Source organism: Neodiprion fabricii, chromosome 6 (genome assembly GCF_021155785.1).
Source record: "Neodiprion fabricii isolate iyNeoFabr1 chromosome 6, iyNeoFabr1.1, whole genome shotgun sequence".
NCBI classification, from domain to species: domain Eukaryota; kingdom Metazoa; phylum Arthropoda; class Insecta; order Hymenoptera; family Diprionidae; genus Neodiprion; species Neodiprion fabricii.
The window spans coordinates 15,845,121-15,871,654 of record NC_060244.1 but is presented as its reverse complement, the minus strand read 5'-3'; the positions used below and the strand labels follow the sequence as shown (position 1 = coordinate 15,871,654).

The window sequence follows — 26,534 nt, the reverse complement described above, 5'->3', positions numbered from 1 at the left end:
CATCATTTCCTACACAATTGTATGGCATCATATGCTTAGCTATCATGAACAATAACCTATTTGTTGTTCCTGTATATTTTACTCGTCCTTCTATAGACGTGGAAATATATGAAATAAAATAATTATTAGAGGCGTACTATTTCAAATAAACTACGGAAAATGAAAGAAAATTATATTTGAAAAATTGTATAGTTTCACAAAAATTCTGCGGAAATTCGGATATCAAATAGCTATTAATTATCTGCATCAATGTATCTAAATTTGAATTTTTAGAGACACCAATATACTTCGAAAAGTTCTGAGAAATAAGTTGAAAATACTGTTTTATATCGATATTATCGTAAATTTAGAAACGGGTAATGAATCTTATCTCCGAATCTTCGTTGATTGGATAGGACAGAATCAATTCTTCAATGAGTTTCTATATTCTTTACAACTTTTGTGTCATTTGAACAATTTCCAGATTTGATAATGCCGATTGCATCGACATCTGTATATTTTTTCAATTTTTTACTAGGACTTTCTCCTTTGTTGGCAAAACTCTTTAAGTAGTTATCGCTTCTTTTCTTATTTGAATCTTCGAACATTTTTACAAGATTGATCTATATTCTCAGTATTTTCTAGACTGGTGGTGGAAGTCATGGTTTTCTCTTTGTCTGTCTTATAATGAAGCTCTGGGTGTGTACTATTCAAATGTGAATTTACATTCCTTGTATTATTTACACGTTTTATGATTTTGTCATACAACTTGCATTCTGAATTAATACCGTCTGTATTCCGTATAAAAAATTTCCACACTTCGCTCTTCAACTTGACTACTGAATACAAAAAGTAATTTGACTAGGTAACTAGATTCTAAATATATCATCTCAATTCCGTGTGATTTTTAAAAAATACACAAATTTCACCTTTCAATTGAATTATTACTAATAATAATCATTGTGATCAGTGAATTTCAGGCTGAGAAGAAATGTGTGCATACTATTACGACTTACGATTTCATTGCAGCCCGTATGAAAATACCTTGTAGTAGACTAACTCGAAAAGAGTAGTTTGCCAAAAATTATATAACCTGCAATTGAATACAGTTTTCGTGACTAAATTCAGTAAATCTTATTGATGATATGCGATACACAGCTACTTAGAAGCTTTGTCGATCGATTTATTTTGAAGTAGTCTAGAGTAAACGCACAATAAATAATAGCCAACATTACTTACAACAGGAATTTATTTTTGCTATCAGCATTTTATTGTGGATTTACAGTGAATAACACCCAGCGAATAAACGAACCGCGATAATGAGCGGAACGCTTTTCTCTCTCTTCCTCGAGTGAGTTATTCTGTATATTTGTATCCGATGCCTATTCAGCCGGTCAGTATGGTAAGTTATAGGCCAGCCCGGTGTATTCATACAGGGTGAGTCAGTTAAAACGGCCAGAATGGGAGGAGCTCAGTTGACGGATCTCACCGTACCTCTTAGCCAATCTGGAGTGAGTCAATTGAAACACCGAGAATGGGAGGAGCTCTGTTGACGGAGTAGGCCGTAGCCCGCGTGTTGATATCAAAGTCCGCAGTCTGCCTACAGGTATTCAGTGGTAATACGAAATAAAGTCACGATATGACAACAAGTGAGGGATCATAATAAGAGTTTATTAGCCATTGAATTGTATCATTGCAGAAAGTGTTCGAACTGCTCCCCTTTCTTTTCAACACATAGATGCAGTCGGTTTTGCACGGACTGTCGCACGGCTTGTAATGTCGCCGGAGTGATCGAACGACATGCTGCGGTAATTCTATTTTTCAAATCCTCCAAGTTTAGAGGTTGAGTTTTATAAACCTTGCTTTTAACGTATCCCCAGAGGAAGAAATCCAGTGGGGTAAGATCTGGAGATCTTGCTAGCCACGGCTTAATGCCGCCTCTCCCAATCCATCGCTGTGGAAAAGTGGCTTTAAACAAGGAAAATAATTTTTACATCGACATTTCTGAAACTACGTCTAGTTGAATATCTAATAAATCAATCATGCTATTCAAATGATCTCGAACAAATCTCGCATAATGCGGTGGCGCACCATCATGCTGGAACCACATCTGCAGGCGGATATGCAGGGGTACATCTTCTAGCAGTTGAGGCAGGATATTCCGTAAAAAATCAAGGTATCGAGCACCTGTTAGATGCCCATCGAAAAATAGGGTCCTATAATGTAGTCCCCTATGATCCCGGCCCAAACATTCACACCCCACTGATTTTGAAATGCAGTTTGTCGCATCCAGTGAAGATTTTCTGGGGACCAATAATGCATATTATGCCTATTTACTATTCCAGTGTTATTAAAAAGCGATTGATCCGAAAACAAAATTAATTCTAAAGAAATATCATTCGCAAATAGTGATTGGTCCGAAAGCCAATGGCAAAAAACCATTCTATTCATGTAATCATCTCCATGCAGTTCGTGCACAAGATTAACGTGGTACGGATGAAATTTATGTCTTCTTATAATTCTTGACACGGATGATTGGCTAATGTCAACGATATCGCGACTCATTTCCCGGGTACTAATGTGCGGATCAGCGGCAATAGAAGCTAAAACAAACTCCTCCATAACGCCCCCAGTCGCGGTGCGAGATCTGACGCGTACTTTTTTTTTACGCTTCCTGTCTCGCGTAACCTGGCCTCCAGACGTGAGAAAACTCGGTGGTCAGGGCTATTTTCTCTAAAAGAAAAATTGGTAGAAAGGCAATGAGATGTAACGAACTATTACTGTATAATAATAATATTATAGCAGTAAAATAATTATTTCTGCAATTCCTTCAATCAACATGCTTCTCTTCCTTACCTATCCGGATATTTCTCCCTATAAACTCTTGCAGCAAGTACGGCACTTCTTCGGCACTCAACGTAAACAAGTAGCATATCCGCATATTCACTGACACTATAAGGGGCCATCTCCATGTACGTCAGATACGTTCGATTCCTCTGATCATACTGATTAAACTATGCTTTGCTAGGCCTATGAGTAAAAATGACATTCATATGCCAACACAAACCTAAATGTTGACATTTCGTACTGTCGTCTTTTCTATGTTGTCATACGTCATTATTGTTTCTTATCCATAGTGGTGACATGCATGTAGATTTCGAACCTTACTTCAATAATAACAATATTGACTTTTCGACGCTATGCTAAACATATGCCAGATTGGCTGAGGGCTACGGCCTAATCCGTCGACAAACCGCCTCCCATTCTCGGTGTTTCAATTGACTCGCTCCAGATTGGCTAAGAGGTACGGCCTGATCCGTCAACTGAGCTCCTCCCATTCTGGCCGTTTTAACTGACTCACCCTGTATATCCATATTAGACGCCCGACTAACTAGACTCACGAGTTCGCATGATTTTGATACACTCTTATTAAAATTGCAGTAGAAATATCGATATTACTGATCATCGAGTACGTAAATATCGCTGAAAAATATAGATATTGTTACAAAGGGTGAAATCACCCGTCTTACCCCCTTTTAATGATCTAGTAACAATCATAGATAAGCGAAGTTTATAAACGTCTCATGTCTTGAAATGAATAAGGTTGCTGCGTCAACCAGCATTAATGTAAAAACAGTCCTGATTCAGACTCTAAACCGAAAACACGTACCTTGCCATTAAAACATTTCCTCAACATTTTATTTTCGCCTTTAATTGATTCACTAAATAAGCTCGCGAACCTGCATTTTTCCGTAACGTATTAAAATGTTACAATATTTAGATCTCTAGTTATTGATATCAGTAAATATCGATATAAATCGTGCAACACTATCTTTCCCACTAGTTTTCTTCCTCCCTTGCTACCCCCCCCCCCCCCCCCCCCCCAATTTCTTCGATTATCTTGTTTCTGTAATTTTATGATTTAATCCTGATATTACCTAATGTGAAGATTTCGTGACCTTTGAATTTTCTTAAAAATGTGGAAGGATTCGTCGGAGAGGGTGATAGACTTTGACCATGCGTGGTTGCATGTTTATATATTTATTTAGCGACGTTTCGGCGGGCCCAGCCTGTCGTCATCAGGCTATCTTTATTACAAAGCAAGAAGAGGAAAAAAAAACAATATTTTTCTAACATTGACGAAAACAAAATATTTTTTTAAAATTATATATATTAAGGTAACAACAAAAAACAAAAAAAAAATTTTTTTTCAAAGCTAAATAAACTACGAAAAAACTAACAAAACTAAATATAATAACGAAGAAAATTGACGTGAGGTCACAGATGGATTAAGGCGGTGTTTTACCGCATGCTATTTTGGAGGTAGAATTTGAATATGTATAATATATATAAGAAATTCGTGTAGATTATATTGCGTACAAATTTAACTACTTATTAAAATTATAAAATAATAAGTCGAAAAACCAAGGAAAAACAGAGTGTATCTATATATAGGTAGAAAGATGTTTTGACTTACTTATAGTGACATTCCTAAATGTACGACATGTTTAAAACTCGGCGGTCGAGGAGGAAGTGACAAATTTGATCGATGATCAGCATGGCCAACATTCATTTTGAACTTGACTGTTAAGTAAACAATATGGTGTCACCTTTGAGATTAAGTATTATGGAGGTGACTTATTGAAATTGGCTAAACCAGGTTTTACGATTTTTTAAATGACATTCCAGTATAAATGGCTAAGATTTTGAATGTCAGTTCTTTTGTTTACAGTGTTGTTCTTAGAAATGTGTATCATTTCCCTAATTAGTCTCTTATGCCAATCATTCTCTTTATCAACTATGTTTATATTGTCGAAATCAAAAACATGTCCTTTTGTTAAGGCGTGATGAGCTAGAGCAGATTTATCAGGGTCGATAGATTTCATATCATATTTGTGATTTGCTATGCGTTTTTTTAAATGTTGAGAGGATTGGCCCACGTAGCATTTCTCACAGTTTTTGCTCTCAATTTTATAAACCACGTCAGTCTGATCTAAGGTTGCTGTTTTTGTTTTGAGGCAAGAGGTTGTTTAAATTGTTTGTGATTTTAAATGTTACATTAATATTTTATTCACGCAGGACTTTTTAAATTTGTTGAGAAAGCCCTTCAATGTATGCAATGGACCCAGTGTATTTGGTTTATCATTATTATTAAAACTACTGTTATTATTATATTGTTTACGAACTCTTTGTGATTCTATGTTATTTATCAATCCTGTTCACAAAAACAAACTAAATAATTTCTTAATTCAAGTGAAGATATCATAGTCACTAAAGCAGACAAAGGCAATGTCACTGTCTTAATGGATAAAAATGTATACAATCAAAAGGCATAGGAGATATTGAATGACACTAACAAGGAAACGTTCTCAGGTGTCTCCCTCCGATTTCGATGAAACTCTGGTATGTTATAGAGGGTCAAAATCAATGACATACGTATTTTTTTTTATCGGCCCAAACTCATTTTACAGGGGTGAAACACCCCTCCAAAGTTGACCACCTCCCAAGATGATTTTTCTGTTTTGCATACAAGGAGGGGATTTTGATAACTAATAATGATAGTAATAAATACCTTGTCAAAAGTGATGAAAAACACACTTCGAATATTCTCAAGAACTCTTTATTTTAGGGGTTAACTTGTGTATACAAAGTTCATTTTTTACATTAGAAACAAAATGTTCATCAGAGCTCAATGAATCCAACAGTACTGTGAAGAGCATGCAAGAATACAGAATACGTGCTTTCGATTTTTTCCCAAAAACTGAATTCTTATCGACTATTTTCCCAATATTGCGGATTATGTCTAGTATTTAGCCATGAATCATTGAATAACATTGTTCGAGGCTCGCATTCATTCTGGCATCGCTCTCTTATCATTTTGTTTTTTGTTGTTACCTTAATATGTATAATTTTAAAAAAATATTTTGTTTTCATCAATGTTAGAAAAATATTGTTTTTTTCTCTCTTCTTACTTTGTAATAAAGATAGCCTGATGACGACAGGCTGGGCCCGCCGAAACGTCGCTAAATAAATATATAAACATGCAACCACGCATGGTCAAAGTCTATCACCCTCTCCGACGAATCCTTCCACATTTTTAAGATATCATCTAACTAACCTGGTGTATTTTTTAGTTTTCTGCATCGCTGATATTAGGTACCTTACTGCTTCATCCGCAATTTATCTTGGCTGCTTTCGTTAATTGTACTAATACTATTCTCATGCTACGTTACACTGCTTTCATTTGAATTTTTAACATTCACTATGAATGATCTTAGATTGGTCTTGCATCTTAGATTATCTATAATCGATTGTTGTAAGCTTTGCTGATTGCTAGGAAGTCAGAGTAATAGTATCGCGATCCACAAACGTATCTATTTGTCGCTTATGCCATAAATACCTGTCTCGCTAATTTGTTAAATCTGACTCTCATCTTTTTCTGCGACTATAACTAATTTTCTTGCACTTTTATTAATACACTTGATACTATTACCTTGTTACCTGCTCTTCTGGTGTTTTATCAGTTGGATGCGACGCTTCCCCACTACCATTATCTTCTCCATACTGAGCGAACCGTGCAAAATGTTGTAAAACCTAATCATATCTTTCCTTTTCTTTCGTTTATTATCTAAAATTTGACGTTACCGCATCTGGCGTTCAACAGTACTATCTTTATCGTTATTGTTCAAATCAGTACCTACACCGTAGGGTGACGGATTATCCGCCCTCTACCTATCTTCAAATATCGTTTCTGGGAAAATCTTCACGTCACAGTAAGTATTGAGTGTGAAGATTCAGGATGTCTGTTGGGCAAAGAGAAATTTCTTCAACATTGTGCGTACTAACTTTCCTTCTTTGGACCATTTTTTCACCGAGAGTTGTGAAAATAGTAATGTAAAAGTAATATATTACCCCTTACTTTGAACAATGTGTAATGTATAAGTTCTTCATTATCAATTATGCCAGTAATTTGTAATGAATGAATGTTCAATAACAAATTTGAAAAAGCAATGTGTAATGGATGAGTGCTTCATTAAAAATTTAACTTTTACACTGACACATGGGGTGCTCGAGTAATTTCTTGTTATGCGTGTATTTTGTAAACTAGAAGACGTATGGCTTTCTCCAAAATAAATGATCAATTAAACAAACTGTTTGATCTTTAGCTAGATGCCTCAAAGACTGTGCATACATTTTTTTAGAATTTTTGGAACGCTTCAAATAGCCAAAATAAGGATAAGAAGCGAAACACCCCGTATGACAGCCAGCGTATACTGAAAACCACGTGACAGCGTAACGGTTAGAAAAGTAATGTGCAATTAATAAGTGATTCATTACAAATTACGAATGAAAAAAGTAATTTGTGATGGAGAGTATTCCATTACAAATAGAAAAATTGGCGTGCTCACGTAACGACTTGCGCGAAATAAAAGTACGCAAATTAAAAACTTTTACATCGTTACCTCATTATTCTATTTTGCTCAGTAAAAATTTCTTCTGGGAAAATTCGTTTTTCTTCTGTTTGAAGCTCAACAATTCAGAACAAAAACATGCAAATTAGAAACTTGCACATTGCTTTCTCATTGTTCTATTGCACTGATAAGGCTTTCTACACGAGAAAGCCAATATTTGGAAACCAACTTCCTCACTTTACACTACAATCAATAGAACACGTATTTCAGCATTTCCTAGGTAATCCTGTAAAGTAATTCTGTAGAGCAATTCTGAAAAACCTATTCTATTAATTGTATTTTAGAGTATTCATGCCAAATTTAAAGTAAATCCGACTAAAAAAATTTTTTTTTCGATACAAATTTGATTATACTCTTGCAAACCCTGAATTATATGTTTCATTAATTGTACTGTAGAGTGTTCATGCGAAGTTTCAAGTAAATCCGACCCGGCAATATCTTTTTCTATACAAATTTTTCCGCACCCTTGCATCCTCTTAAGGGTTGAACTGGGAAATCGATATCCACGGCGCTTAAATTCGTATTTAATTTGTTTCCTAGGGTGTTTCGCCGGGTTAGCCATTACCAGCGGCCACCGGAGAAGAGGAAGCAGGATTTATGCGCCGAAAGATTATCCAAAAGATAGAGACGGAGAGGAAGGCTGATGGGAGACGGAAAGGAAATAGACGTCGAAGGAGAGGAGCCGAGAACTCGGGGCTGAACGGAGCCTGCAGATCTAATTTATCGTTCATGGACCTATTTAGACCTCTGCTGTTAGGTTCGTGAGGGTGGCACGTTGCGGAGGGTCTCCGGCTACAGGAACTTCGAGGCAGTCGGAAGCCAAACTTTTCCAATTGTTAATGTCCCGAAATAATCGCGGAGATAAGGGAACTGGCTATAGTCCACTGCAGGTGGCATACGTGAAGCTGCCTCGACGATCCACTTATATTATAGGACCGCATTCGGAGAGACAAATGAGTCGCAAATTTCACTTCTTATCGTCATGGCGCAATTTCTACGGAAAATTTATCGATCGGGAAAAGTTACATTTCAACTACATGGATATTATTATGAGTGGTGAACAACTTCCACGTTATTTAAACACGACTGATGATCTTTATTTGTCGGGTCTGTCTTTTGGGAAAGCATGTATGAATTGAAAATCTAGCAGAGTAAATTTACATAGAAATAATTGAGTCTTCGGATGAAAAAATTGTATATGCTCATTGTTGTAATATCAAGTAATTCCTAATCTTGATTAACGGCCAGAATGGTAATTGACGGGCCATCTATTGGCCGGTAATAGCTTCGTGCAGCGAGACGAGCTCGCGCGAGACCGTACGCGTCGCGTACGTTTCTCTCTTAACACCTGGACACTGTACGCAGCGGACATGCCGCACTATCTATTAAATACTTTAATACTATAATAAATACTTTAATAATAAACTTGTGTCACCAAACTTATTTAATTCAACACTCATAAATAACCAGAGAAACCTAAAATAATCAGCTTATGTGCTTTTCTGTTTTTTTATTTTACAAACCACGAAAAAAATTCTTCCAGTTTTCAGCGGACTAAAAACTACATAATTATTTTACGTATAATCGATTCATTGGCTATTTCAATGAATCGTTTCTCGATTGATCGATTGATCGATCGCGTAGACCTATAAGGTACAATGTGTCTGTCTGGTTTATTCGTATCCTACGTAACGAAAATGATGCCAGGTCGTAAACAAACTCGCAACTAAAAGCATTGTATTTGCTTCAGGTTAATTATTAGAGTGTATCGAGAGTTGATCTTAATATTTTTAGTCTGGTCTTGACAAATTAAAATTATTCAAGAACCCGTGCGAAGGGTGTGATTAAATCGAATAGAGAAACTGTATTACAGCGTCGCCGACTATTCTCATTGTGCTAAACTGGCAGAGCTGGTCGATCTATAAAAATGGTCCATAAAAATTACCAGCGCCCAACCGACGTCGAGCTTAACACCGCAGTCGGTTCACGTCAAACTTAAGTAATTATACATCGAACGTCGAAAACGAGAGTGTAAACGGTCAAGGGGGCGCGTCCGAATCTCTCATTTTCTTGCAACAGGCGCTGAACCTGTCTCGCGGATAAACTGGCTTAACCCTCCATTAGCGGGGCCGAATGCGACTAGCAAGCCTAGCCAAACCCCGGATTACGTGCTGACCCTTGCTCCACGGGTTGTACTAATAGTAAGACGTCTCCATCGTTGCAAACCTATGACATTGTCTACTGACCCACGAGACTCGTTTCTGGACCCCATCTTTCGCTACCAAGTTATACGGGCCACTGGATATCCCTCTAAATCTTTCGGGGACCCAAACTTCCCTTTTCGGTCTATAAGTATGATTCATCGCATACATGTAGGTAGATATAATTATAATGAACAATATACCGGTTGAAAGCCGGGAGTTGGATTTTTGGATGTTTAAATGATGTTTAAACTACTGTATAAACGTTAGATTCGTATAAAACAGCTGGGGCTAACTGCACATAGCTGCCGACAAGGGCTCTGTTTAGTTTGTTGGGTGTTTCTGTGGCACAAAGAAAATTATGGCAAAATGAAGTACTCACAAAACTTTCAAGTGATAAGAGATAGCGATACTGGCATACAAGGTAAAAAAATTAGAGAATCAACTAAACGGTATTTTAATCGATTACATCTAAGTAGATCGTAGTTAATTAATAACCGTTCACTTCTACAAGTCATGCGTGATTATATTGTAATGTTTGGCGAACGTCACAAAATAAATAGGGTTCGTGAACTTACTTAGAGAATCAATTAAAGGCGAAAATAAAATGTTGAGAAAATGCTTTAATGGCAGAGTTGGTGTTTTCGGTTTAAAGTCTAAGACAGGACTGTTTTTACAATAATGGTAAGATATAAGACGTTTACAAACTTCTTTTATCTATGATGACTACTAGATCATTAAAAAGGGGGTAAGACGGGTGATTTCACCCTTTATAACAACATGTTTCCATGACTACAAAAAGTTGTTGCAATCAGTACAAACAAAAGTCGGGAAGTATTAAATAAAATCATATAATAATCCTATTGAATTGTTGAGTTTCGTCCCGTAATTCATTTGATCGGCGTATACCGGGAGTCCCAGACCACCCGTCCATCCCTTCTAAAATCTGGAGAACTGATTTTTTCGAAAATTTGCAAACCCAGTATGGTATGGCGTCAAGAATGACGTATTAGGAAAAAATATTTCAAACAAAAGATCCATATTTTTTGACGTAGAATCCGAATCTGTCATAAAAATATGCATGTCGTATTTAAAAAAAATGGACTTTCAGTTTAAAAAATGCATATCCGGACTGCACCGGAGGTCGTCAATATCATCATTCAATAGAGCAGGCCCGATATAGCCATACTGGGTTTGCAAATTTTCGAAAAAATCGGTTCTCCAAATTTTACAAGGGGAACGCCAAGGTTGGGAAATGAAGTTTGGGGTGGCGCGGTGCGTGGTTGCAGTACTACCCCATAGTGTTACAATACTCAAGCCATAGGGCTATATGGCCAGCCGTTTACGAAAAAAACGCTCCAAAAGTTTCGGTTTTACCGTATGTACCCAAAAGTATTCAATGTTGACCAAGCGGCCCGGTGCCCGAGGTGGTAGCTGGCAAGCGTGGCACGCCGAAGGTTCCGTGTTCAGACCCTCGGTTCTTAATTTTTTTTTTATACTTTCTCTTTCTTCAAATTATTATTTATTTGACTTATTAATAAGTTAATTTATTATAATCATAATTATATAGTAAATATTTTTAAAAAAATTCTTGCTTCGTGCTTTCAACGTATCCATTTGCTACAGAACAATTGCGTGTGTCACGAAATATGTTTCCGAACTGAAAAGACGTTTTTTTGAGGGAAGAAGCGGGGTTTTTTGCTACGACAAATCTAATAGGCACTCTACTCTGCACTCGTGCCTAAAAATAACAAGGAACACATATGTGTACAACGTTTCGCGTAGCTTGAGTGATACGCCGATCAGTCCTGATCATTTGTAAAATTTCTATTCTCAAACTATTATTTAATCACGACTTTTCTCTTCAAGGTATTTTCGTCATACACAGCTGCCACACGGCCCTGCTTATTCTTGACAGTGAAACTGAATACCAAATTGCAACATTACTTACTGGGGTGATCTTACACGATACAAATCTTGAGCCTAGATATATTGCACAATTTAAATGAACTCGGGGATATCAAATGATTATATTTAAATCGAAATTTAAAGTAAAAAGAATCATACATCCACTTTCATACCTTACTTAAAATACGCCTCTTGATAACGGTTATTCGATTATTATAGTAAGCTTGCTGCTTATCAGGACTCCGAGTTGAGCAACTGACTCGAAATTATCAAAACTAAATTACGCCAAAGGTTAAATTTATGCAATAAAGATATAACAAAAGTACGACCTGGCTCATGATAACAGTTCTTTGATTACACTGATTAAAAACGGTCTTGTCGATCTAGATATTTGAGTGGTCTTGGCTAGATTTGATGTCAACAACCCTGGAAGTAGGGTTGACGAAAGAATATCGATGTATCGATATTTTTTGTTCACCATATCAATATTTTTAGACGGTAGATTTTATTTTGTTAGATCGATATATCGATATAAAATATCAAGTATCGAAAACGTATCAGAAACAATATTTTTTCCAATACCGGCTCCGCTGTTGCCACTGACTAATCTGTATTTCATTATAATTGAAAACTAACTCTATGACTGATATATAGGAACAGAATATTTCTTCCCTTTCGGAAATAGGACCAGAATATTTGTTTCCTCCTGCGTCCGCAGTTTCATTGGTGAGAGTGCCATTTGCGGTAAATCTTACAGTTCCTAACAACAGACGCTAACTTAGCGCGGAGCATATAAAACTAAGATTTTTCTCTAGCTTTTATGTCTATCGGAAAAATATAGGTTTGACTGGAGTAATGTAATTATTTAATTTATCCAATAAAAACTAATGTTTTCCTGACGATGTTGTTTTTATACAATTTGAAATAAATATTTTTAAAAAAACATTAGTGATATATTGATATATTTTTTTCGATATTGATATTTTTTTTAAATATCGATACAATATATATCGATACTTTGTGGCACTTCCAACATCCCTACCTAGGATTAAGCGTAGTGTTTTGAAATTGGCTCTAGTTATTTATTTTACCGAAATTTTCATACATGACTCAAAAAAGCAACATTTAGATGAAACACGCCATGTTTTTTTTTAATATCTGAAGTTTATGAAAAAAATACTATGCAGCTACAGGCAAAAATTTTTTTTTCTCTTGCAGTGATTTTTTCCTTGAATTTTTGGTGTTAGAGAACGTAGAATTCATGGATACAATCATGATTATATTACAAAACCATCCCTCCTTACAATACAATAATAACATAAACACATTTCATTTAGAGTCCGGCTAGTCTGCAATCTTACTTTAATACACAGCAAAGCAAAAAAAAAATAAAAAAATTTTTTTCGTTATTCTGACTTTTTTCGTGAATATTCGTGTTTGAGAACGTAGAATTTACGAATAAAATCATGATTATATTAGAAACCATGCCCCCTTACGATACAATAATAAAATAAAGTTAGAGCCAATACAATATAATCATGATTTTATTCGCAAATTTTACGTTCTGAAACACCAAAATTCACAAAAAGATCAGAGTGAGGAAAAATTTTTTTTTTTTTTTTTTCATGAGCTGTAAATTAAAGTAGGCTTGCAGACTAGCTGGACTCTAAATCGAACAAGTGACTCGGAACCATTAAATCTAAATTGCAGCAAAGCTTAAATTTATACAATAAAGGTATAACATAATACGAGCATGTAAAATGTAATCACAATGACGATTGAACGAATAGTGGCAGAATACACCTATAATTCGTTTATTAAAGTGTCTTATTCCGTGTCTTCCTGTAGTGTGAGAGGAAATTATAACATTTATTCTTCCGGAAAGGTGATATTGATGATTGCGACACCTGAGTTTAAGCGTTTACGTACGTTATATTTATGAAGCGCTTTAAAACGTATAGTATTTGCTCAAAGCACGTAACGTTAAATCACTTTTTCTTCACTTTGCATAATATCGTTACAAAATGGAGCTGCAATTTCGGGGATATCTTTTTTTCGTTAACTGTAGCACAGGTATCTATGATTTCCACACGTACTTGTAAAATATTAATTTTGCATTTAAGGAAACACATAAGTGTGATTAGTACAGATGCATATTATGTTCATCTTATTGTTAGTTTTGTATTATTGGATTATCAATTATGTTTCTTATTCCACAAAACGATAAGACTGCTTAGTTTTCAGCATTGAAATAGGTAGGTCACATATAACAGAAGTTGATCCATTAATTGAGACAAGTTAATTGCTCGTCCTTTCATTAGGCGGGACTAACAAGATTTTTTCGTTTCTTTGTTTCGCCACAGTGTTGGTCCATCAGCGGTTGGAGGGTTGCCGGCATCTGGATTTCCCGTTCGTTAGAATGACATGAGAGGCGTCCTAACCCCTCGGTTTCTTGTCGTAATCAAGCGCGTGCGCCCATAAAAATGCTGTAAAGCGCGGCAGTAACGTGAAAGAATCGGACTGAAACCGAACAAAATGGACAAGTTACTACGCATAAAATGGAATAGGATGGGAGAGAGAGAGAGAGAAAGAGAGAGAGAGAGAGAGAGAGAGAGAGAGAGAGAGAGAGAGAGAGAGAGAGAGAGAAAGAGAGAGAAACAAGAGCCAAGCGCGTGGAAATTAAAACCGAAAAAATTATCAAACAAAGACGAGCGAGCGAGTGAAATTAAAATTCCTAGTATTCATCGCCCTCAGAAGTACGTTGAACTTGTAAAAAACTTAATACGCTTTGCTTTACCGCTGCGCCGTTGTGTCCAATAATGCCAGAAATATAAACCTTCGTACACGTAGGTTCAATATTCCAAAGGGTTACGCTCGCATCGGGAAAGGCGAGTAATGGGTTCGGCGCATAGCCGACCCTTGTTCTAACACTTCCTGGCCACTTGACCTCTAATCTCTTTGGGTCTACAGCCGCAGTTACCTTCAGAGTACTATAGGATTCTATTTTCAAAATTTATCACAAACTCCTTCCAGGCGCGGTTCAGCAGAACGCAAGAAGTCATGCTCCAATTATCGAACTTGTACTATCGTTTTTTTTTGCTTTCTGACATTTCAGGGTGGTGTATCCAGCTTCATATTAGAAAAATTAATGTAGTAAGCACATACACAGATGCTTCAAATATAAATACTGCCACTTGATTACCAGTTCGGGAGGGATACAAGTGACCCGTGTTTACTGTATTTTCATACCTCATAAAGGAGGTAGGTATAGACTAAAAAACGTCTCGTTGAAATTTATGCAAGATGAAACAAAAATGGTACTCGTAATCGTTGTATATGCTGCAAAGACGAATTTTGAACATATTTTACAATACTTGTCTCGTAAAAAAAAATAACGAAAAGTAATAAGCTACAACCAAGCACTTAATGTTACGGATTAGTAAAAATGTGGAATTCACTGTTAATAAATAATACTTTACACATGTTAATTCTGATACTATCGGGAAGTTTAAGAGTGCATATTTAAAGCTTGTTTGCGTGTGAGTGAAATAGCGATGACCATGTCCGTACGGATTCGCCGATAATTGTATGGCGACCACCTTCGATCGATTTGTAAATTTATCATGTCAATCTTCATGCGATTTCATAAGACACGTATCACCTGTGTTTCACCATTTTTAAATTTTCATGAAAATCATCTTTTTCGGAGAGTAAAAAATCCACGTTTTCTTCAAAGTGCCACCATTTTGTTCCCAATCATCCAAATGCAACTGTTTTTTTTTTGTTTGTTTTTTTTGTGAAAATATGTTGAATTGCATGAGCTTTAAACTTATTTCTAGTGAACTGTGATTCAGTGAAAATTGTATGACATAGAGGGGGGAAAACTGAAAAACGTTAATTTCGGGAGACATTAATTCCCCCAAAAACGCCATGTTTGACCATCGCGAAAATTTCATATGTTCTTCAGCACCCAAAAAGCCATCTTTCTGCTAAGTGGTAATGTGCCATCTTCCTTGGGATGTGAGTTACAGCGTTGCGATGAAAAAAGAATTTTTTTTTACGTTTTAGCGTTATATAAAGATTCATTTTTGATATGCGAATGATCAGTATGGGAATAAGATGCGCGAAAAAATGTAGTTTCAAATTTAATTTCTTCATAAACAACATGTGATATTATTTTAAGGAATAGTGTAGTGCAGAAACAAATAGAAACGACGAAAAACACAACAAATTAGATAAATTACGAGCTTAGCATATCTGGGGATGATCGGGAAAAATAATTTATGAATAAACAAATAAACTCAAGTCCGACAAATTAACAGGTCAATCAGTCGAATATTTTCAATCGAATTTACAAGTTTCGAGTCAGTCAAAGAATTAACAATAATTTACCAGGTTTTATTTTACAAGTCAATAACAATTAAGAAATCGAACGGTAATAGTTTGTGATATTTTCAGGAGAATAACGTAAAACGATGGCTTTTAACAAAATATGAAAGTTGCAGAGAAAATTAGATGTTAGTCGGTATAAGCGATATAATACAAAAATATAATTAAAGCTACACGTCACGCGGTGATGTGATTTTACCCAATTTCTCAAAAACAATGCTATGGTAGTTATTAGTTTGTTAATTTGCAATAAAAGAGTAGAAACCTTATTAGAAATCGATAGTTATAGAGATTAAGGATAGCTCAGAAGAGTAGTGACAGCAGAATAAGACAGAGTTTGAGGTAGATAGTGATTTGCATGAAAGATTGACGTTACTTAGCAATTCAGAAAAATCAGTAGCTTAAACGAGAGAATATTGGATAAGATAAGTTGCTGGCGGTGACTTACGGGAACTATCGTTAAGTAATCGAAATGATAATTATAGGATACTTAAAAATTCGAGGGATTCGCAAAGAAATTCTTATATATAATTTACGAGAGATTGGAAAACTGTGTGAGATCGTGAGAGATTTAGAGGCTTGTACGAGATAAAAGAATACACTAAATACACTGTATTACGATAAAATAAAAGATAGTAAACAGGACTCAAATTAACAAAGAAATACGATATTACAAAGAGATACGAAAATATAGCAGGTATTAGTCAATACAAAATTGTCAACCAGGAAATAGTGAAAGATACGGTAGTATTTAGCGGCTTAATCTACGCTCAGATGTACTTCAAGGAACTCGATTTACGTTACAAGTTCATGCACAATATCAAATAAAATATCATAAGTGGTACGGCAGGTAGAATATAGTGAGCACTACAGTGAGTACACGGCGGCTTACAGTAACTGAAAGTCGTGGACCATGATTCACAATGATGTTGGCATCACACGATGCAATGAAAAAAATAATTGTAAGTAGAGGAGCAAGGGAGATTTTGCATAGAAACACCTACCTTACCAGCAAAGCCTTTCTCAGGCGCAAGCCTTTGAAGGTTACCCCCACCCTCGTCGAATAAAATATGCTCTACATTAGCACCGTTACCATCGTTTTCATCGTCTAATTATTGATCGTCGGTAAAAAAAATCCTGCAAATTACCATGGTTTGACCCCCCGTCAGATAAATTGCGCTTTTCGTCGGTAAGAAAATCCACGAAATTACCTATCTGTTACCGTAGTTCTTACCCATACTAGGAAGTTGCGCTTTGTCCTACCATGCTCATCGAGCGGGATCGAGAAACTGCAATACCAAGCCCTGGTTAAAATTCCATCAGAAACAGACAGAAGACGAATCCTGTCAGAATCGAGTGTGTTTTTGTCACGGTAATTTCAGACAGAAGCAGTTGGATATGCCCGTTCTTATACGCATCTATGTGCAACAGCAGACAGAATTCCTATCCACTCGTGTCCGATTCTATACGCATTTTGCTATTAAATGGACAGAATTTTTATCCGCATCTACCGGTTTTCTATACGCAGACGTTGTCCACCTGGAATAACGCGCAGATGGATTCTATCGGTTTCTAATGTACCTCTATCAGCACTGGTTTAAATACGGTCCACAGATGCATTCTGTCCGCATCTATGCGCTGCTGATGAACTATTTCATTCCGTCTATTTCTATCAATGTATCTACCCTGGTGTTGCCCATGATCACGTACGTATTGAGAAAATAGCAGTACCTTTGGAATGACAAATCAACCCTGAATTACTTTTTTGGTTGAAAATCAAAGTTTTCATCCCGTCAGTATTCAGATCATGGACAAAATGTAATTTATTGTTTTCATACAGTAATGTTCATATATCGCGTGACTAATGCCAAAAGGGCGTACTACAGCAGTTAGATAGGGATCCATGCCAAAAGGGCGTATAAAAAAATTTTTTTTTTGCCATTCGACTTAAAATCACTCGAAACGTAAAGATCTGCAAAAAAAAATTTTTCGATGTACTAACGCCAAAAGGGCGTATCTCAAGATATACGCCCTTTTGGCTTTAGGAAATTGCCGGCCTAAAGCCAAAAGGGCGTATAAAAAAAATCAAGATTTTTCAAAATTTTGAATAAAAATTGCATATTATTGAGTAAGGAATAAATTAGAAATTATTATCAAAAAAATAATACGCCCTTTTGGCTTTATAACTTGAGATATACGCCCTTTTGGCTTTGAAAATTTTTTTTTCATTTTTAGGCTTAGAATATATTGACAAAACGATTGGCACAAAAAAAAAATTATACGCCCTTTTGGTTTTGAAAAGCCAAAAGGGCGTACAATTTTTATACGCCCTTTTGGCATTAGTCACGCGAAATGTACAACACCGATGAAATCTCATGATTATACATGCTAAGGCGATATGTAGCGCTATGGTTAAATGTATTTAATTACGTGCACTCTATCATGATCAAGTTTTAATTTACCGGGTACACTTGATGTCATCGATGATGTCGATGGCTTATCAGTCTTTTTCAGTTTGTTTAGGTCGGATATCTTCCTAGTGACGTAAAGGTTTACTTTTGATAATTCCATTTGCGTATTGAATTCAGAAGCCTTCTGTATGGCCAGTAAGCGGTGACGGTAGATATCTGTAAGAATTGGTTATATTGTGCGTAAGTTCGGAAAACGATTCGGAGGCGATTCAGTATATATGCCTGTCTGCGGGCCAAGAATGACGATATTACGAATACGCGAGCTGGCGTATAATCAGACTCATCATCATCGCGCTTGAATTGCGAAAAAGGATCACAAACAATGGTTTTGGGTAACAGATACTTAGATTGAATACGTATGCGCTATTATGCCAATAGGGTATTATCTCCGTTGTGGAATACAGGTATTCCTTACTGCATACTAACACAGTTACTTTTCCTACTCGGGTTTATCTCTGGGGATGTGTATGTATAGGCTTGATAATGTAGTCCAGATGATGAAAGACGTACCACTTATAGCGAGCATCTTTGTTTCATCCAATTTTGCTTTTGCCGGTTTGTCTTTGAATTTATTTGATTGTGTACCAGTGATACTGCTATTTTTCAGAACGTCGTATCCAAATACTGCTACGGCGATTTCCTTCACGAACATCTGATTCGACTTTGCCCTGTTGACGGCACCATTGTACGTACTATAGGGGATCCATACGTTATGTCCCAAATGAATCTGTGAAATGGTATATGGTCGACAATTAATTCATGTAAATACATTACCATTGCCTCGTCAGTGTGCAAACTTACCTTGTCGTTTGAAATATGTCCAGGTGGTGGTGCATTACAACCTTCCAAGTTACGTATGACTCCGTCATATTGTTCCGACATAACTGTGGACACGTATATACTACTCAGTGACTGATACTTATGATAATTCATTTCAGGTTTTGTTTCACGCTAAGGGGAAAATACCTCAAGATTCCAGTGACAAATTGATTATTTGGGATGAAATAGTTGAAATTAATGAATCAAACTCGAATTTATTTATTGCAATTGTAACCTAATTTTGAATAATTCCAATCATTCACTTGTTTTCGAACGATTCTCGATAATTCACTTCAACTAGAGTAAATATCTTATTGTTTTTGTGATTTTTATTCGTATTTCTGATCAGTCAAATGAGTTCGTTTCATTTAATCCAATTGTTTGTGTGATTTTGTTTTTTCTTATTTGATTTATTTCTTCGAGAATAATTATCGATAATATACTCATTGGGGTGAATATCTGAATATTTCAATCTTTCTTTGGTACTTTCTGTGTCTTCAAATGAGTTGACCTTATTTTTTTCAATTCAATTTCAATTTTCTTTCGGAGGTTCGATAATTCACGTACAGTTTTTTGATCTTGTTTAATTTTTTTTCTGTGTTAATTTTTATTATTTAATCAAGCCGCTGTAAATTCTCGTCAATTTATGGACCTATTCGTAATTCGAATCAACGAGTCACTTCCCCCTCGCGTTCAAACCAAGCAGCCGGTGGAGGGCATTCTTTGGATTACATGAAATCTGATCTGTGGTATCTTGAATATTGACAGCTATGAATGCGATGGTATCATCATGTTTCAAACAATTATTTCCCGAGAAATAGCCGAGCTAAAGATACTATACTTCCAAAATTGTATAGAAATCTACTTTCTTTTTTTTCAACGCTTCATAAACTTTGAGCACAATAAAAACTGATAAGCCGTCGTGAAAAGTAGGAAAATGAAAGTGATTCTTGTTCTCGATTGTTAGATACTTGTGCAATAGACGATCGACAGTTAGCTGATGCTTCTACAACCCGCCATATAAAAGGTAATGATTTCGGCAGGACTGACCATGTGCGGCCGCATATGTACCAATTTATAGTCGAAAAATAATGAAAACCTGCCTCTTCGAGACAGTTCAAATTGAACCGCTTTTAGCTTTCCTCCCACCAACATAGCTAAAAGCTGGTTTGAAAAACCCCTTTAACAAAATTCTCAATCAGAAAACGTAAGGTTATTGTATATTTCGAGCAATTTTCGTAGTTTCGCAAATTTGTTTTGCCACCGTGTCAGGATCCCCTCCCACCTCCCCTTCACTGGGAAATGGAGCATAACCCAAAATACCCCAGGAATTTCCGGAAACCCCCACCGATCTCTATAGTAACGATTACTCTGGTAACCAATCATCATAGTAACGATTACCATGGTACCCAATCATTATAGTAACGATTGCCATGGTAACCGTTACCATGGAAATCGGTTGCCACCATGGTAACGGTTACCATGGCAACCAATCTCTATAGTAACAATTGTCATGGCCCAGCGTAAAACCTCCTACCCTCCCCGCCCCTCTGAGCGTAACGGGCCCAGCGTGACGGACGCAGCGTAACGCGCCTGGCGTGGCGTTACACGTGACGCCCCCCACCCCAGCCCCCCACCTTCAGTAAAGAAGGTTTTTCAAACAGTCAATAATAATCGTAGTGCTGTGTAGGCTTAAGAACATTTTGAACGATCAATTACATAATCTACAATCGATTTACACTGCCTACCTTGGTCTGCATATCTGTCAAATCAATTGTCAATGAATAATGTATGCGTACCTTTGAATTCTTTGAAATACTGGATGACATCGCGCTGCAGTTCCATGTTCAGTGTTGTAAGTTCCTTCATCATTAAATTTTGACTGGCAATCGTAGTTTCATCTTTGGAACATTTCGCCTTTAGATTTTTAATCTGTTGCAAGAGGTCTGCATGACTAAGGTCATCACATCCCTGTAAAATTACCAATTCAATTACTATCATCACATATGTCATTCAGGTCCAATCCAACCATCAATTTCGTATGCATAACACAATTCAACAAAATATATATATATATATATATATATATATATATATATATTTTTTTTTTTGATACGTCATTTGTTCGTTGCATCAGTCACGTAACTACATTGGAAAAGATTCACCAACTTGATTAACTACTGCGAGGTATACGTATGTATGATAGTTTTTTTTCAATATCAATGTATAGTCTACACATGGACAAAACGACGTACAGATTTGTAAAAGAATTTGTCTTGGATCTTTCTTGAGCGAATTTCTGCTGTACAATTTTAGGATTGGAAAATTTTTCATACATCGCAATAATTCTCGAACAATTTTGTGAAAAAGATGCAAGTTCCAAATAAAGTTTAGCAATTTAACACACAGTATTGAATGTCAGTGATGTCTGTGAAAATAACTAATTTGAAATCACTATACAGACGGAATCATTATTCTGGGCTTCTTTCATATCATTACGCAGTCCGCAATGGAGCCCAAACTGCTCATCGGGAATATAACGGGTACCTAATAGAATTTCAGTTCGAAATATGCGATTGAACCAATTACCGAATTCATGTTTTTGCTGTCCAGGGTATTATCGGTCGTCTTTCGTGCCGCTGATGTATTACTGTCCTTCGCCGTCATACTACTGCTTCGATTTCCCTTCTTTTTAACAGCCTGCATTTTATAATTATGAAAATGAGCATTGATTCACCGTAACAATAAGTGTGTATGAGTTACTCTATATTTACAGACGAATCGGGCTTCTTTGCAGGTTTAACTATTTTTTCGACCATTGGTTTATCTAAGGCTTTGGGAGACTGAGCGGATTTTTTACCTACATCAAGACCACTATCCGGCTGCAAATAATGTACATAGCATATACAATTACATAATCAAACATGGCTTTCATTTGAAGCACTCACCGACTGCTTGTTTTTGCTAAGTTCTACATCGTCTGGTGTCATCGCATTAGGCTCCGTCAGAATAGAGCTTTGAGCCTCTCTCACTTTATCAGCCTACATATCGTAAATGTGAAAACGAGCATGTCATTTATCATCATAAAGTGCGTATGGGTTACTCTATAATATTTACCGATGAATTGGGCTTCTGTGGTTTGGTCATTTTCTCAGCCACTGGTTCACCGAAGGATTCGTGAGATCTTGTAGATTTTTTCCCTGAACCGCAGCCGTCTGCATCCTGTAAAACATACAAATATACAACGGCTGAACGGAATAGTGCATCGTGTGACAGTGTGGAGTAGGGTCGATTTCCGTCTAGTGTGTGAGGTTGGTAGTGCGCGCCGAAGGCGAGTGCTGCTTTCACACGAGCTGGCTATCGGCCAATCTACACGTGTTGTACATGCTATTTTTCATCATTCCTGCAATAGGGGAAAATAGGATTTTAGTAACCTGTGTGGCGCGCGTAATGCAAGTGCCTCATTTTCGCCTGAGGGTAGGAATAAGGCACTTTACGCACGCTACACGTACTTCGAAAATCATACTTTAGAAGCAGATGTTGCAAAAAATATGTAACGTTAGTTCTGCATCATTATAGTGGGTTGAAATATTGAAAGACGTACCTATATTTGATACAGCCTAACCTTGTCTATCAAAGACAAAAATTGGGGACAGGCCAGTGGGCCGAACTTGATCATTAAATCCATGAAGCTACTTTCAAAAAATTTACAATAGAAACAATTATTGATCGAGATTGAATTTCATATCTCATCTAAGAATCTCAATTGCAATAAGTTCCACTGATAAAGCATAGTGTGATGACTTGTAACATTCGTGCTCAGAGATATATTCAAAACTGCAAAAAAAAAAAAACAAATCTTCGAAGTAACCTACCGTAGCTTTTCGTTTAATCGGGCCACTTTTTTTCATATTCTTTTTATCATTGTGGACTTCACCAGGTTCGATATTCTCCTGATCATCTTCAATAGTGTTCACTTCATTTCCTACAGGTGTCATCGTATCTTCTGCAACGTGTTTTTGTCGAAGTGCTTCTAATTTTTCATTCAACTTTAGTTTTATCTTCTGAGATTCATGACGCGATGGTGCCTTTATGAAATAAGCGTACAATCATGAAATCATTATCTATATGGGGTACTCCAGCCATAATCATCCAAGATTTGACTCGACGTTTTTTTATTATTCTTTTTTTATAATTTTACACGATGTAGTTCTATATCGTGTACATCAAAGAAGCATCTATGAATTTTTTCAGATTCTTAGTTGGAACCGGTTTTTCAGGATAAATATTACAGACGTCGATTAATATACAACCTTCGATCTTCCTGCAACGAAGCACAGGTATTCTACGTCGAAAAACTCAACCTTTGACGCCTAGACCATCGTGGACCATATATTCACTCTTTCTACGACTTTACCTACAATTCAGATCAAAAAATCGTTTTCCAGTGCCCATAAATATTGGTGTTAGTGATCAGAGTCTACACTATGGCTTTTTCTGTTCGAAAATATCATATCTCATCCTACTGGGTTGCAAAAATTCATAAATTTTAATTTTTTTAATAATAAACTTTTTAAATCAGTATATTTCTAATAATAAACTTTTTATCAGTAATTTTCTGAACCTAATGGGATGAGATATGATATTTCCGAACAGGAAAAGCCATAATATAGACTATGATCACTAACACCAATATTTATGGGCACTGAAAAACGATTTTTTAATCTGAATTGTAGGTAAAGTCATAGAAAGAGTAAATGGTCTAGGCGTCAAAAATTGAGTTTTCTTTACACATGCATGCGAAATCCTCGTTTGCCCACCGCTAGGAGGCACCCAAAGCCCGGCCTTCGCGCACCGCGCGTGAGAATAATTTTTCCTACCATCAGGCGATGCGCAAAATACTTTGCCCACCGCAAGCGGTGGGCAAAATGTTTTGCGTACCGCCTAGCGGTAGGCAAAATTTTATTCTCACGCGCGGTGAGCTGAAGCCGGCTTTCGCTGCCCCCAAGCACTGCACAGCGCGGACTTTCGCATACATTCACAAAGAAAAATAGTGTTCGATACGCGAGGCCAAACTCGCTTCTTGCGCACTACTCGTCTGAAGGGCGCACGAAGCCTCGGCTTCGTGCTGCCTTCAGACTCGTACTGCGCAAAACGCTTGTTTGCCCTCTTGTATCGAAATATACTATTTTCGACGTGGAATACCCGTGCTTCGTTGCAAGAAGATCGAAGGATGTATACTAGTCGACGTTTGTAATATTTATACTGAGAAAACGGTTCAAAGTAAAAATCTAAAAGAATTAATTCATAGATGCCATGACATACACAACTCCTGCCATGACACTCCTTTGACATACACAATATAGACCTCCATCGTGTAAAACTATACAAAAATTATTAAAAAAAACGTTCAGTCCAATCTTGGGTGATTATGGCTGGAATGCCCCATATACACCTTTGTGTAGGTGCTGCAACATCTGGTAGTAAACAACAACAACATCGTCAGCTTCGTATCTATATGTACCTATATACCTTTTTCGCACGTTTAGCTAATGCGTCGGAGTCTTCTGAAGATATTTCCGAAGCTGACAAAATCAAATTCGAAGGAGGTGCAACTTGCCTTTTCTCTCCACTTTTCGCTCGTAATTTTTCAATAGTGTCTGAAAACAGAATAATCAAACGTGTTCAAAATAGCACACCATCCTATACATTATATTTTCACTCTGGTTTGTGATAATGATTTAAACATGAATTATCGTGAATTCTTCAAGTGACGATCATAAATAACTACTGGCAATCCAAATTTGTTCCATGTAACGTTGGATCATTGTTCGGATGTCGAAAAAATGCGAACTTGTTAAGCATTGAGCAAGCCCGCTAAATATTGCTTTTGAAAAAAATAAACTTGATTTTTATGACAAAAAAAATGACTTTCCACTGTCTAATAATTTCTTGATAATTCATTGCGAAAGTATGTAATGATTTCGTTGGTCAGTTTTCGAGTACATCGAAATCCTGAATCAAGGGATCAACTGAAATAACCGACGGAATAACCAGAATAACAAACCTTCGAAGTGAAAAATCTAATTTACAATAAAAAATTGATGAAAAAAAGTATAATTTCATGACATATAATGTGAAATGACAAAGGAAAGTTAGAATAAAACAAGAATGATTTGAAATACATGAATTAATTTCTATTATTTCAGCATTGAAAAAAAAACATGTTCAGCTGACTGGTGCATGTCGAATCATAAGTTATTTCCCCCTTTTAGAGAGGTGTCAAAAGTCTGAAAAATTGTGTCAATGCTCCTAGCTCATCCCCAAATCGGCGGTATGAATTTTATCATCAAACACGAATATTTACTGTCGAAAATAAATAGACAATTCATGCGCACCGCCGTCTTTGACGCTCAGGGCGGCGGTGTCCTTTGATACTTTCTTTCAAATGTTAATATACGCGTATATATGATGGGAATTAGGATAATATATCGCTCATATAAACATTTGAGGGCCTGTCGTATAGTTCTGCGAACAGTGAGGATTTATCGATTATATTAACATTTTTTTAACTTCACTCGAAGTTGTATTTTTCTCATTTTATAGCGATAAAAAAAAATATACCATAATTGTAAATACTTGCATAATAAGTAACGGAATGTATGAATTATCAAACGTCCGGAATATAAAAAAAATGAATGAATTTCGGTTTTCTTTGTGTATAATTATTTAATATATATAGGTCTAATTGGTAATTCAATTAAAAAATCTCACTACAAAACATCCGTTCGGCATATGTAGTATTATTCTCAGACCGATGATATGGCTCGCGTATTAGAATATATAACCCGATAGCTGATAAATAATGGTGTTATTTATTATACACTTACCGTCAACACAGAGTATGATAGCCTGGCAGTATGAGCCTGCAGGTCCACACTTGATATTATAATACTTTCGATGATCGATGTTATCGGCATCAAAGTGATTAATTTTTGTCACGGGAACAATGTTTTTCATATCGTGACGTGAACATTGCACTTTGAACTTCACCAACGCGAACATTATCCCCAGTAGCTCCGCGCTACGTGTTGATATTGAACAAACACTGTATGCCGGTGTAATAACTTATAAATTGTCTCGTGTTATTATATTCACCCGTCAGTTCAAAATATACACGTGGTCGTGAAGCTCGTGTGAACTACCGCGCGCGCAACTGCACACAGCCCGTGAGCCTTATGAGGCGAGGAGGGGGTATGCCGGCGTTCAGGCCCATCCACGCGTGCTACAACGAG

The 26,534-nt window shown here is 36.5% G+C and overlaps 1 protein-coding gene and 1 long non-coding RNA gene across 2 annotated transcripts; both read right to left on the bottom strand.

The window, feature by feature from the left end:
* Positions 1 to 13,879: 13,879 nt before the first annotated feature.
* On the bottom strand, positions 13,880 to 17,240 carry LOC124184641. The gene is made up of 3 exons (XR_006871230.1): positions 17,184 to 17,240; positions 16,954 to 17,086; positions 13,880 to 14,080 (listed from the first exon to the last, which is right to left on the bottom strand). It is a non-coding gene; the product is annotated as an uncharacterized LOC124184641 (long non-coding RNA).
* A 1,121-nt stretch (positions 17,241 to 18,361) lies between these two features.
* Positions 18,362 to 26,312, bottom strand: LOC124185545. The gene is made up of 11 exons (XM_046576421.1): positions 26,130 to 26,312; positions 24,772 to 24,899; positions 23,115 to 23,327; positions 22,357 to 22,461; positions 22,188 to 22,280; positions 22,014 to 22,121; positions 21,829 to 21,939; positions 21,039 to 21,210; positions 19,222 to 19,304; positions 18,931 to 19,147; positions 18,362 to 18,576 (listed from the first exon to the last, which is right to left on the bottom strand). Exons 1-11 carry the CDS (start codon positions 26,302 to 26,304, stop codon positions 18,362 to 18,364), a joined length of 1,620 nt encoding a protein of 539 aa, XP_046432377.1. The 5' UTR covers positions 26,305 to 26,312.
* Between the last annotated feature and the right edge of the window lie 222 nt (positions 26,313 to 26,534).

Excerpts from the sequence above, each read along its gene's own strand:
- LOC124185545 (XM_046576421.1), bottom strand. The coding sequence starts at position 26,304 with ATGTTCGCGTTGGTGAAGTTCAAAGTGCAATGTTCACGTCACGATATG. Across the intron at positions 22,281-22,356 it reads CACAGAAGCCCAATTCATCG|GCTGATAAAGTGAGAGAGGC; the intron begins GTAAATATTATA and ends TACGATATGTAG. Across the intron at positions 19,305-21,038 it reads GTATTTCAAAGAATTCAAAG|TTATGTCGGAACAATATGAC; the intron begins GTACGCATACAT and ends ACGTGTCCACAG.